At 47.1% G+C, this 13,960-nt stretch overlaps 1 protein-coding gene across 5 annotated transcripts in view; it reads left to right on the top strand.

Moving 5' to 3' along the window:
- Nucleotides 1-13,960, top strand: part of EPHB1 (EPH receptor B1) — a 356,679-nt gene that overhangs the window by 77,364 nt on the left and 265,355 nt on the right. For all 5 annotated transcript variants that reach the window (XM_007056966.4, XM_043523075.1, XM_027819335.3 and 2 more), the window contains exon 2: nt 7,600-7,664. In XM_007056966.4, coding sequence (XP_007057028.1) covers nt 7,600-7,664 — 65 coding nt within the window. The remainder of the gene's footprint in view (nt 1-7,599; nt 7,665-13,960) is intronic.

The raw sequence follows: 13,960 nt of genomic DNA, 5'->3' as shown, positions 1-13,960 counted from the left end.
TCTTGATTCAGGAGCTAAAGATCTTCTGGGTAGGTGTTCTGACACTAATTTTGCTGTTAATGGGATTATATGCTGACCTGCATTTGCTGTTAACAACTCAGACAGTTACTAGGTGTGCAGAAAGTAAAAAATATATGTGGAAAGAGAGAGACCTAAGGCAAGAAGAGAGAACAGCTGAGGCTAAGGAGAGAAAAAGGGAAAGGAGGACAACAGAGTAGGAGAGATGGGAGTGGGGAATATGTGGAATTGGACTGCAAGACAGGGAGAAACACAAAAGAGAAGATGGAAAAACAAGGGAGAATTAAAATGACATGGGCAGGAAAGGGAGATGACTTTGAGGCTTTGTGTCTGATTGATGATGCTCAGGCTGTGATCCACTGTAATCCCTTCGTTAGCAAGCTGAGAAAAGTAATTTTTACACTAGCCCCTGACCAACTGCCTTTCCACCCGCTCTTCTCCCGAGTGATTGATTGTCCTGGTGGTGTATGTATTGTCTGGGCGTACCGCTGAGGTGGCTTAGCTGGTAGAGAATCCTCTCATGCCTCCTGCAGAGGCCAGCATACTGATCGGCTTGGTACACAACTCTTCCATGCCTCTTTGAGTCTGTGGCGATACAGAGCCTGTCACTTTGCAGCCAGCTCTGAGTGGTGCATATAGAGTTTGCGTCTGTCTGACTATGTAGGCCGTTCAGGTAGCTCGAGGTGTAAACGCTCTGATTTGTGCCCACAAATACGGGCACAGATATAATGGACATTTGGATTCATTTAAACGGAGGCCAATCATCAGCCTGGATGAAAATTTCGGCTACTTGGTTATATATCCTCAGTTATACTGTTCAAGCGGCAGTGTGGAGTGTCCATAAGGGGTGGAGGGTTTCTGTCTGGTAGAAGGATAAACAATGAGCTCTTTGGATCAACAAGCCATTAGGTAGCTTACAAGGGTTCTGCGCTGCCTGTCACTTTGATGAGAAAACATAGTGCCTGATTTCCACAAGAATTTAGCCCCTGTTTAGGCAATAAAAGTAAATGGGCAGCTTTTTGGGAGTGCTCAGCATGCTGGGTCCTCAGAGAGGGCCAAATTTTTGCAATGTGTCACAGTGGGAGCTGTTGGCTGCTGAGCACTTCTGAAAATCTGGCCTTGTTCAGGTGCATAAATGGGAGCTGAACCCTTTAGAATATCTAGTGCCAGTGCTTAAAACCTGACCCTGAACTAACCAGACGGCAGTTAGAACCTTACTCCTGTGTTTAGGCACATGAAGTGATGGACTCTGTTGGCGCAAGAAGCCTATGTAGAAGCTCCTGAAATGCTGAGAGTGATAAAGTCCAAGAACTAGCACCTGAGACCCTTTCAAATTTCAAACTGACTTCAGAATGCTTGATAGCAGTATAACTCTTATAAAGAACTTTCAGACTCCTGGGCCTTCTGCGTCGGAGGACTTGGGTCATCTCAAGATGGCATGGAGCTGAGAGAGATTTAGCTAATGTTGCTTTTCAAACACTTTCCTGGATTGTGGGGCTCTTGCAAAATATAATAAATAGAAAGTTCTGTAAAATAACTTTTTTGTAGGTGGGAGTCAGGAGCAAAATCTGAGGGTGACTGTACCATTAGATTTCGGGCTAGAGACCCTGTGGTGTAACAACAAAAAGAATATTTGGACATAAGAACAAGTCCATCAAGAAGAGATCATTTGGTACTTAACCATGCTCAGTGGCACAAGCCAAGTGATACATTCTCCCCTTTTGAATCACATTGGACCACTTTTAAACTGAGGAGCCTTCTGCTCACAACATGATGCAATGACATGTTTATCTCACTATCGACGGTGAGGCCATGTATATGCTAGAAAAATGGTGTGTTTTGAAACAGTGTTCACTAACATGACTTCATGTCATGTATACATGGGGTGTAAGATGAAACACTAGCAGCAAAGATGTTAACCATGATTTGCCCTGGCTATGCTAGCTGAGTTCTGTGTAAAACCATGTTTGTAAAATTACCTTAGCCGACACCTCTTCACACATGACCACTTTTCCTAGTCTGGATGTGGCCCAGAGAGAGAATTCAGCTCTCAATTCCAGTGTTTCCCGCTCCTGCACTTCCATTGCAAATTGCATGATATTCAATCATTTTCCTAAAACCCTAGCTCTGGGTTTCGCATGATGATGTGAGAATCTCAGCTTTCACTGAAAATAAGTGTAAGTTTCTAGCCTTTGTGGTTGTGGAGAAAAGCTTCAAAACATGAACTCTGAAGAGGGTGACACCAGGAGACAAAAAGAACCCCAACGTTGTGTGTTTTTAACCTCATGACTTTTTGGGGGCCTGCTTCAGTTCTATAGACTCTCTAGTTGTAGGCCATGGCCTGACCATGCTTTGGCTGAGCCAAACCTGAGTGTCCAGCCATCCTTCCTCATGATGTGGGGGAGGAGGGTTGGGGAAGAGAGGAGAGGAATGGGGAATAGGACTGGTTGAGCGAAATTCTAAGTGAGTGGTATTATGGCCTGGTGTGCAGGGTCACTGCACTGCTCAGGTTTGTGCCAAGTCGCAATGCCACTCAGACTTGGAGGGTATAGGTGTAGTGGCTCATGGGCTGAGGGGGCAGCCTACCCCTGGTGGTGGTGGGGGCACCTGAGGGAGGAAGAGAAGGGTCTGGCGGGGGGAGGAATCTGTGCCCTCTCCCTTCTAAATGGCACTGCCCCATTACTGTGCTGCCAGGTAAAGTAACAGACTGTTGGAATATGGGCAATCTTAGCAAGATGAGTGGATCTGGAGAAAAATGGTCAGTTGGCAGGACTGTATGTGTGTGACATGGGGGTCAGGAATGGAAGAAAGGGCTGGGCTGCAATCTGTCAAACTCTAGGGCATCCACATGGAACATCTGGCCTCTCAGCATGCCTAGCAAAGCTGTCCTCCCGGCAATGCTCCTCGGCTCCTGCATCACTTCTTGCTGAGAGCAAACCACTCCTCACTGAGCATGGGGATGTTGGCTGTCTCTTCACTAAGCAGAAGCTCTTGTCCTAGGAGTTATGTATATACAAAAGAAGGGGCGGGTTAAGAAGACTCTGCCCTCTCTCTACCCCAAGCTATGCCCTGAAACAGGCAGAAAGACTGTCCCCTCCAGAACTGAGTTTGGTCACCACAAGGGAACCCTCGTCACTTGGAAACTTCACCCCTCCCCCAGTTAAATATTCCACAACTGTGGGTTTTTCAAGCTGAGAGCTGTGTAATTTGCCACATGTGTGACCTGTGACCAGGTAACATCTCCCTACCCCCAAATCTCTTGGAGAGGCCTGCTAGAGGTCAGCCTCTAATCCACTGTCTGCAGGAGCTTTTCATCCGCCATGAATGAATAGGCCTGAGGAGACTAAAGGAAAGAACTCGGCAGTAATAGAACCAAACACTCATTTGTCATGTTAGAGCAGAGCTGTGTGACAGGCGGCTGCTGCTGCTAACACTAATCCCCTTGTGTCTCGCAGTCATGCACCGCGGCATAGATAAGAAAGTCGAGCTCGGAGGAAGAGGATGCAAACCTCCCCCTTGTCACTGCAGACTTGATGGGCAAAACATATTTGTTAACAGGGATTTTTTTTCGTAACTTCACGAGTCAACTGTTCTGAATGGCACAGAACACTGCCAAGTTACAACAGCCAGGGAACTACAGAAATCAGTGCAAAGGAAGCACCTTACTGGCTGAAGTTATCAAAAGTACATTCCTGGTGTCAGAGCACAGCCAAGAAAAGCACTCCAGGGAAGCAAGTTATAAGTGCACCGAACTGATGTACAGGAAGAGAGATGATGGAGTGAAAATCTTTTCTAAATAAACACTTGTTAAAAGTGCCTTTCCTGTAATTGAACACAGCAAGCCTATATATTAAAGAAAGATGAATTATGGGTAAACTAGAACAATCTTTGCTGATATGAGGTGGTGGTTATTCATTTCCTTAGTTATTGCAGAGTTGGGAGGTTGTACTAGTGGATAGAGACTCAGGAGACCAGAGTTCAATTCACAGCTCAGCCACAGATTTCCTGTATGACCTTGGGCAAGGAATTTTAATCCAGCCTGTGCTTACATTACCCATCTGTAAAATGGGGCTCATACCTCCCTATCTCACAGGGCTGTTATGAAGATAAAAGCCCCTAATTCTGAGGCACTTGGATACTACAGTGAGAAGTGCTGAGATAGGCAGAGTTCTCTGCTTGGATGGTGGGAGGGTCTATGGTCATGAGTATCACTTCTGCACATTAACGTATGCACTGGCATGTCAACCTATTTCTTTGAAGGACTCCAATAAGGATTAATGGCTTCTTAATGAGGTATATGACAGTCCTTCTAGAGGTATGTGTGCAAGGAAAGAAATCAGATTCGTGGTGATTGCCCAATAGAGGGCCTGCCTCAACTAAGAACCCTCTTTGTAGAAGGGCTTAAAGATGAGCTGTGTATATAACAAAGTGTGTTTAAGGACTAAGGCCAGTGGAACTGCATATTTATTGGAGTTAACAGATACACATAAGGAGCTTGGAAGCCCAGGATCTGTAGCTGCCAAATATTCAAGTGGCATTTCTCAGGGGAGGTGAGTGAATGGAAGTGTGCTGAGAGGGATCGCAACACAGTGCTCCACGATTGTTTGTAACAAATATTACACTATGGCCCAGATGTGTTGGATGAAGCTGACTTTCTATAAACAAATGACTCGAATCCCCTTGCATTTCTCTTCTTCCCTTTTCTATTTCCCACTCTTTCTTTTATCTCTTGATATCTCTTTCTTCATTCCTTTTCGTTGGCTGTTATTAACCCTAATGCTTCAGCCTCTTAAAAATTTCTCCTTTTTTCCTGTTCAGGCTCGTGTTACCCCTTACGGGCCAGATTCCGATACCCTTCCCCATTTGAATGGTGGTGTTTCTAGTGCAATAGTGCCTGAAGGCCCCATTGCGTGAAACATTGCCCATACACAGACGGGCTCTGCCCTGAAGAACTTAGTCTCTCTGTCTCTTGCCTATTCAAAGCACAGGAGGAAGGGAGCAGTGTCTTCATTTTACAGGTACTCATCTGAGACAGCAGTGAAGTGACTTGCCCAGTTACAGAAGCCAGGAACTGAACCAAGTCACCTAGGTCCCACAGCAGCGTCTTAACTGCAAAGCCAGGTCTTACCCTGCCCTGCCCCTGTGTAAAATAGCACTCTGCTACTTAAGCAGCCTGATGACTTGAGAGGGATTACTGATAGAGTAAGGTGCTTCCCAACTTGAGGGAGAGGATCTGAATGTGGCCCTACAGATATATGTTTACCTTCAGTTTTCTAGGCTCTTTTTCCCCAATCTGTGTCTCTCTCGCAACGTTGTTTCTCATTGCCCACTTCCCGGAGCACTCTCTTCCCCACCCTCCTTTCTCTCTAATGGTGTTGCCATCCCCACTGTTATACCTCCTCTTGTCTCCCCGTCACTGCCCCCAGTAGGCCTGTGTGAGATGGTGGTTCCCACTCCCCATTTTTGGTACTGATTGCCACCCCTCCTCCCCACACACAACATACATCCTCAGAGTTGTTGTGTGTCTCCCATTTTCCAGATGTCTCACAACTTCACCATGACTCATGCCATTTTAAGAGTGGATTTTTTGGTAAGGCTGCTAACAGCTGTAACTCTTGGGTTTGCCACGAGAGGCCCAAAGGGAGAAAACTTCTGTGATTTGACAGTGTCCACTTCTTTCCTTATTTAAGTAGATGGAGGACCTATGGAAGGTGAGTGGCAGGGCCACGGCCAATGTCATACTCCCACAGGGACAGCAAGGATGGGCCATTGTTTAGGTCGCTAGTGTCAGGTGTAGGAGACCCAGGTTTAATTCCCTGCTCTGCCACAGTGTAAGTCACTTAGCCTCTCTGTGCTCAGTTCCTCACCAGTGAAGTCAGGGTAATAGCACTGTCCTATCTCACAGGTGGTTGTGAGGAACAAGACACGAAGAGCGTGAAGCATGCAGATACTGTGGTGACGGGCTATGTAAATATCTTAGAGCAATAGTTACAAGGAGAGTCCTAACACTGGCGAGAATTGTAGATTTTCCCCACTAACTTTTGAACCCTGTTTATACTTTAAATCGAGGTGGAATGCCTCATCTCCGCTGCTAAACCCCACTTCAGTCTCTGAAGGAGCCATGTCAAATGCTGCTAGCCAATGCTGCTGATTAAAGAAAGAATGTAGAACATTAATCAAGAGAAACTGGGTGGAGGGTCCTGGCTGAAGTCTTCTAGCCTTATGTCCCTGAGTAGTGGCAAAGGATAGGTGGAAAGACTAATAAGAGTTCCTCATTTCCCACTTGTGATTTCTGGAATGTTGATGGAGGGATTAAACACAACAGTTTGGCAGCATTTACTATATTCTTTTAGTTGTACTGATTTTATTTCCAGGCCATTTATCTTTCCAGCACCACATGTTTATCTTTCCAGCATTCACTTCCTCACTTTCCTTCTACATTGAAGTAGTAACTTTCCTGGGACAAAAGTGCTCCCATTTTAGGCACCCAGGTGGTATCTGGGCTGTAAAGAAAAACACCAACATTCATAGGTTTGGGGGTTGACCAGACAGTCAGCTAGACCAGACGTGAGGGACACATTTCTTTCGCATTTGGTAGAGATGCAGGTTCCAAGCAAATTAATCTTGGTGTCTGCCTGACTGAAAAGAAATAAATAAAACCTGGAAGATTTTCCCCATCTGTCTGTATATGTTGTAGGTTTTTTTCTTATAAAAGGAGGGCAGGGAAAATATTATCTGTATTGCATCTTAATGTTTTGCAAAAATCCTCCCCCCAAAAACCGAAACAGAAATCCTACTGCAGTGATATTACTCACTATTCATTGATCTGACTCCCCCCTAGCCATGACGGGGGTAATGAATGCATGCAACAACTTGGTATATGGAACAGCTGCCAGTCCATAAAACAGGACATCCAGTGCTGTTGATCAAAGCACCCAGCTGTCAGCAACTTCACACCAGGACTGCAGAACTGGCCATGCTCAATCTCTTGATCACTGGGAGCAGAGATTGTATCTGTGACTGAAGTTGAGGTCCCACCCTCACCCCTCCATCCCTGGACTTGTCCTCTATTGTAAAAATTCAAGGAGCAAAATGAAATCTGCAGCCAGGAGTTAGTGCTTTTTAGCCAGGCCTTAATATAGGTACCTTTTTACAACTCCACACAACCATTTTTATGGGTAACATTATTTTCCTGTTTTAGGGCTGTCACATTGTAGTCTAAGGGGGTGCTTGTGACTCACTCACTTGTAGGCCAGGGTCTTGAGCCTTTATGCTGAAATAAATCCAATTGATTTCTATGGGAGTCTTGCTGGAGAAACAGGAGATTCTCACTGCTGGTGTAGATTGCATTAAGAATGTGGGCTTCAGAAACTGTTCAGTGTAAAAAGGGATCCACTGCATTATTTCGGAAGAGCTCCCAGGACCTGATCCTGCACCATCAAAGCCAAAGAGAGTGCTAGTCATTACAATGGGTGCTGAATCAGATACCAAATAGGTTTGCAGTGTGTTTGTAATTTCAGTCTATTATTTGGAGGCCCTAGTAACTCATTTTGTTTTGATCCTCTTGTGTGTGCTCCTCAGAAACCTTGATGGATACCCGGACGGCTACAGCTGAGCTGGGCTGGACTGCAAACCCTCCTTCAGGGGTAAGTGGATGTGCCAAATTGCTGGCTTTTTGCATGTTTATCAGGTCTTGCAGGCCTTACAGTCATTTTCAAGAAATGCTGATTTTAAAAACTCCTGAGTCCTTTCTGCGTGGTGAAGACTGCCTTTTGCTCACGACAAAAATACTCGCCAAACAGCGTCAGCAAAAATACTCACCACCATCTTTACACACACAGGAAGTGTTTTGAGGGAAGTTCTATGGCCTGTGTTATGCAGGATGTCAGATTAATACTATGTCTGTACCACGGCCCTTACAGCTGCACCACTGCAGCTGCGCCGCTGTAAGATTTCCTGTGTAGCCGCTCTATGGGAGAGCTCTCCTGCTGGCATAATTAAACCACCCTGCAAGGAAGCGGTAGTAGCTGTGTCGGTGAGAGAGCATCTCCTGGTGACATAGCACTGTCCACACTGGTGCTTTTGTCGGTGGAACTTATGTTAGTCAGGGGTGTGTACTTTCTAGTCTTAGCATCTATGAATAACCCAAATTTCACATTTCATTTAATATATAAAGCCAATCACACTTCTCTATCCCAGCAGTGTCTTATCTGTGAATCACCAGCCTCCCTTCCAAAGGCAGGAACATTGAGTGGGCACCTCAGTGTCACATGGCAAGGGTTAAATTACACTTGGACGGCTGGGCAAAGCCACTCTCTGAGCCCGACTCCCCAGTGGAAAGTCACTCCACCTACTCTCCCTCTCCAGTTGCAAACCCACCACAAATCCCTAGCCATGACATGCACAGCAGGGGCAGGTTAGGAACTGCTTGTCATGTTTCCAGTCAATGATGTATCCCCTCTGCTGGAAATTTGCTCTGTGCATGGCTCTTTTGCCTACTCACTCTCAGATGGCATCAGCCTCCACTCAGCTCACATTCTGATGAGGCACAGCACGCTGCCAGGAAGTGGTTAGCTTTCAGAAACAGCTGCAGAGTGGAAGAGAGGGCTTTGATTTCTGTACTGTACCACTTTCCGCCCATAGCCATGGCATTCCAAAGCATTTTGCAAGGCAATGAGTCAGAGTCTGTTGGTGCATTAACTATGTAGAAAACTGCACAGCAGTAACCGTTGTGTACTCAGCCCTGGCTCATATACAGCTCGTGAGCATTCGAACCTGTTTTTTTGTGGGCGGCAATGTTGACTCATAAACTGGGGAAAGTGTGTGTGTGTGTTGGGGGGGGGGCTGGGAAACTGGGGAGAAGCAGGGAGAATGTGTTGGAGACAGTGGAATGGGGTGAGAGTGAGGGGAAAGGGAAGGATGATATTAGGGAGCAGCAGATTGAAGAGGAGGTGATGAAATGGGCGGGGGGCGGGGGATACTGGGTAGGAGACTGAGATGGAGCAGGAGCCTGGGGAGGGAAGTGCTAGAGGACACAATGGGAGCTGGATAGTCCTGAGACAGAACAACAGCTTCCCCATCTCTGGTTAGGAGAAGGGCACAAGGTACCCTCCCATAGAAAGAAGAAGACTGCCTATTTGGGTGTACGTCCTGGACTGGGTTTGTCTATCTGAAATCATCCCCCACCACCAGTGTGTGTGGGATGTCTTCATCCATAAAGAGGAAAACTAGAAGGCAAACCAATTTAATGATCTGCTTCATGATTGGTTTGAACTGTTTTTGGACAGCTGACTCACTCTTTTTGACCTCCTTAAGGCTGGCAACTGCAGTCTTATTTTTTTTCTTCTGAATAGATAACTCTGGTTAGCACAAGACGTGTTTCACCTTAATTTATCATAGAATCATAGAAGATTAGGGTTGGAAGAGACCTCAGGAGGTCATCTAGTCCAATCCCCTGCTCAAAGCAGGACCAGCACCAACTAAATCATCCCAGCCAGGGCTTTGTCAAGCCTGACCTTAAAAACTTCAAAGGAAGGAGATTCTGCCACCTCGCTAGGTAACACATTCCAGTGCTTCACCACCCTCCTAGTGAAATAGTGTTTGCTAATATCCAACCTAAACCTCCCCCACTGCAACTTGAGACCATTGCTCCTTGTTCTGTCATCTGTCACCACTGAGAACACCCAAGCTCCATCCTCTTTGGAACCCCCCTTCAGGTAATTGAAGGCTCCTATCAAATCCCCCCTCACTCTTCTTTTCTGCAGACTAAATAAGCCCAGTTCCCTCAGCCTCTCCTCGTAAGTCATGTGCCCCAGACCTCTAATCATTTTCGTTGCCCTCCGCTGGACTCTCCAATTTGTCCACATCCCTTCTGTAGTGGGGGGATCAAAACTCAACACAATATTCCAGGTGTGTCCTCACCAGTGCCAAATAGAGGGAATAATTACTTCCCTCGATCTGCTGCCAATGCTCCTACTAATACAGCCCAATATGCCATTGACTTTCTTGGCAAAGAGGGCACACTGCTGACTCAAATCCAGTTTCTCATCCACTGTAATCCCAAGGTCCTTTTCTGCAGAACTGCTGCTTAGCCAGTAGGTCCCCAGCCTGTAGCGGTGCGTGGGATTCTTCCTTCCTCAGTGCAGGGCTCTGCACTTGTCCTTGTTGAACCTCATCAGATTTCTTTGGCCACTCTGGACCCTATCCCTACCCTCCACCATATCTACCTCTCCTCCGAGTTTAGTGTCATCTGCGAACTTGCTGAGGGTGCAATTAATCCCATCATCCTGATCATTGATAAAGATGTTGAACAAAACCAGCCCCAGGACTGACCCCTGGGGTACTCCGCTTGATACCGGCTGCCAACTAGACATCGAGCCGTTGATCACTACTCATTGAGCCCAACAATCTAGCCAGCTTTCTATCCACCTTATGGTCCATTCATCCAATCCATATATTTGTAACTTGCTGGCAAGAAATACTGTGGGAGGCCTTATCAAAAGCTTTGCTAAAGTCAAGATATATCACAACCAGCACTTTCCCCATATCCACAGAGCCAGTTATCTCATCATAGAAGGCAATCAGGTTGGTCAGGCATGATTTATGTATGTGCAAAGCATGTAGACCTTTGTATATGAGTCTGCATTTTCATATGGGTGACTTCCCATGACGAGAAGGGAGTTACCTCACAAGTGGAGAACCAGTATGGACAGAGCCAATTTGATCAGGAGCAAAGCTGCTCCTGGAATTGACACCTCCTCATCTATTATTGGGAGTGTACTAGGAGGGTGGTGGACTACATCCACCCTGATCAGGGTGAAATTGGCCCTGTCAGCACTGGTTCTCCACTTGTGAGGTAACTCCCTCTCTTCATGTGTCAGTCTATTTATGTCTGCATCTATAATTTTCACTCCATGCATCTGAAGAAGTGGGGTTTTTACCCACAAAAGCTTATGCTCAAATAAATCTGTTAGTCTTTAAGGTGTCACCGGACTCCTGGTTGTTTTTTTTTTCAGAAAGAAATTTGTTGACTCTGGTTGTAGGTCTAGGTCCTCCCAAACAAGAACCTGTTTGTACTGCAGTACAAGGGTTTGTGTAGCTATGTGCCACCGTGAAAAGCAGGCTGTGTCCACACTGCAGTGTGTAGCTACCCCCAGCAGTGAAAGGCTCTGGCAAGGTGTAATGGTCCCTTGCTCTCCTGCTCGGAGGGAGGCCACTCAGTCCGGTCCGGCCTGGACAGGACCAGAGTCCGTAGGACAGCCAAGAGCCCACAATAGGACGGGGCAATCAATAGTCACAGTCCGGCTTTAGCCTGGGTTTGGGCGGCTCAAGCTGTCAGTCTTTACAAACAGTCTGTAGGTGAGCTGGGGCCTGGGCTTGATCAGGCTCAGGCAGCCAACAACAAAACAGTCTATCAGGGCTGGCTTTAGCCTGGGTGGGGCTCAGGCAGCCAACAAACAGTCTATAGGTAAGCTGGTAAGGGAGGCTCCTTCTTCAAGGCTAGAGCTTCCCTGCACAGTGTAGGGAGTCAGCCACCCCGGGGTGGGATGGCAGGGGGACGCAGGCCCACCCTACTCCACCACGTCCCAACCCAGGGCCCTGGCAGGGGCAGGATTGGCTGCTCCTGTGTTGGCAGGGATCCAGCTGCAACACTCCAACTGAGCCACACTGAGCTCTGCAGCCGGCTGCTCTGTGGCTGCCCCGGGCCACTTCCTGCCTCCCCAGGGGTTGGTACCTGTGGCCTCCCAGCCTCTTCCGGCTCCTCGGGGTACACGGTGGCACGCACTCCGGACCAGTCCTCATCGGCATCTGGGGATCAGGAACAGCCAGGCGTAGGTTCCCTTGTGGGCCACTGCAGAACGGGCAGAGTATCCTTCTCCTCCGCAGACTTGGCCCCAACTGTGCTGCAGGGCCTCCCTTTTATACTTTCAGCCACGCCCCAGCACTTCCGGTGAGGGGGGCGGGGTGATCTAGGCTCCACCCTCCAAGGGGAGTGTAATGGTCCCTTGTGTAAAGGAAGGCCCTGCTTGGAGGGAGGCCACTCAGCCTCACTACACCAGGGGACACGACACTTCTAAAACTAGCAGTGTAGATAGGGGATGCACTGCTTGGGCGTGTAGAGAGCCATGGAGGGTATATACCATATGGTTCTGGAGTTTCTTTACTCACCTAAGCAGTGTCTCACAGTCTATACTGCTATTAATACTTGGGCTGGGAGATGCATGCATTGTACGTACTCTACATGCTGCCATAAGTGAGCATGCAGCGTAGACATACCCTAAAACATCACCTCTTATGTGTGGGTTTTACCCAGATCCATTACATGCAGTGTATCCTTGCACTCTTGCAGGGAATCCCGCACTCTTCATCAGAGGCAAAGGAGGTGTGGGATTCCCTGCAAGCTCACACCCGGTGAAAGAGAAATCTGACTCTGCTGAAAGTAGTGGTGAGGGACCAGCAGCTCTGGCTAGAAGACCAAAGCATTAACTGTTCCAGAAGTCCTTAACCGCAGAAAGGCCTTGCAGGAGAACAAACCACAAGGAGCAACTAAACTTGACAGCTTCTCTTCGGTGGGAAGGAAACAGAAGTGTTGTTTCTTTCTTTGACTCCCAGGTTTCCTTGTCAGATACCTCAGAACCGAGTGTCTCAGTCTTCCAGGGCTAAGATTTGTTGTGTTAATTTAGATGGAATACCTGGACCCAAAGAGCCAAAAGTGTTCACATACCCTGTCACCGTCAACATCAAAACGTTTTAAATTAGGTTTGGTAGACAGAGACCTCAGTTTACATTATACCATGGTGGAGAGACCATTAAACTCCTTTTTAACCTTGTATGAAAGATAAGATACAGTAAGGAAGAAAAAACAGTTGAAATGTAAAGTATGAAGTAAGACTGTCACTTAAACAGCATCCCTTGTTCCCTTTCCCTTGGGGTGGAGAGTTTTTAGAACAAACCCCCCTTTATTTAGCAGTCTCTTAGAAGGTAATAACTGTCCATCTGGGGGAAAAGAATAAGTGCATTGAAATGGCCAGGAGTTGTTGCTTATTTTTGTTAAGTCCAATCCTATTCCCTAGAAGACAAACATGCACAAGAGAGGGAAAAAGACCAGCAAAGGGAGACAATCCAGCTTCTGTCTCTGGTGTTACCTCTTACTTGAAACCTCAGTACTGGAAAAACACAGGATGTGGCCTTATCAGCACCCCCTCTTCCCCAAGACCTGGCAGGCTTGTACCCCACGTTGGGCTGCTTAGGGAATTGCTTTTAGTTGGCTCTCAGGTAACAGGCTTCCATCAGTGTCACACAAAAGACAGTTTTGTTTGGCTAAGCCAGAATACTCTTAGACGGAAGGAAAAGCAGGGGTGGGGTGGGGGGAGAGGAAGTAGTCAGGTGGAAAAGAAAAGGTCACATGGGGTAAAGGGAGTGTCAATCTCACATCCCAGCTAGTGATTGGGATTGAGCTGGTGAAGATGGCAGTGTGATTTGGGCCCCTCTCTGGCCCAGTCTGGTCAGGACAACCCACACTGCAGAGGTCACAGTACTCCCAGCAGATGGTTGGGATGGCAGCTGCCATAATGGTGGAGCTGTTCTCTCATCTTTTAGTCAGCCAGTGTAGCAATAGCCTCTTCATCCATTCATCCAACCCAGCCAGCAGTTGTTGACTGACAGCTGCTTCTACTAATTTCTCTCCCCTGCCCCAGTCTTCTCTCTTTAAGAACACCAAAAGGGAGCAACAGGCAGACTAGCCCATTCCCTTCTTATTTTGTACACTTTTTGTCCATAGATTTCCAGTCCCACGCTCATGTTTACCAGACGTGATCTTAAGATAGTCCTTGAATTATCAGCAGGGTTTTTGTTGGGTCTAATTCAGTCTCGTTGTCTCCCATGTGCACCTTTTTCTCATCATTTTTATAGGTTATTTTGACATTTTTTTTAAACCTTCACT

Source organism: Chelonia mydas, chromosome 9 (genome assembly GCF_015237465.2).
Source record: "Chelonia mydas isolate rCheMyd1 chromosome 9, rCheMyd1.pri.v2, whole genome shotgun sequence".
Classification (NCBI taxonomy): domain Eukaryota; kingdom Metazoa; phylum Chordata; order Testudines; family Cheloniidae; genus Chelonia; species Chelonia mydas.
The sequence above is the reverse complement of the archived record's forward strand: the minus strand, read 5'-3'. Positions and strand labels throughout refer to the sequence as shown.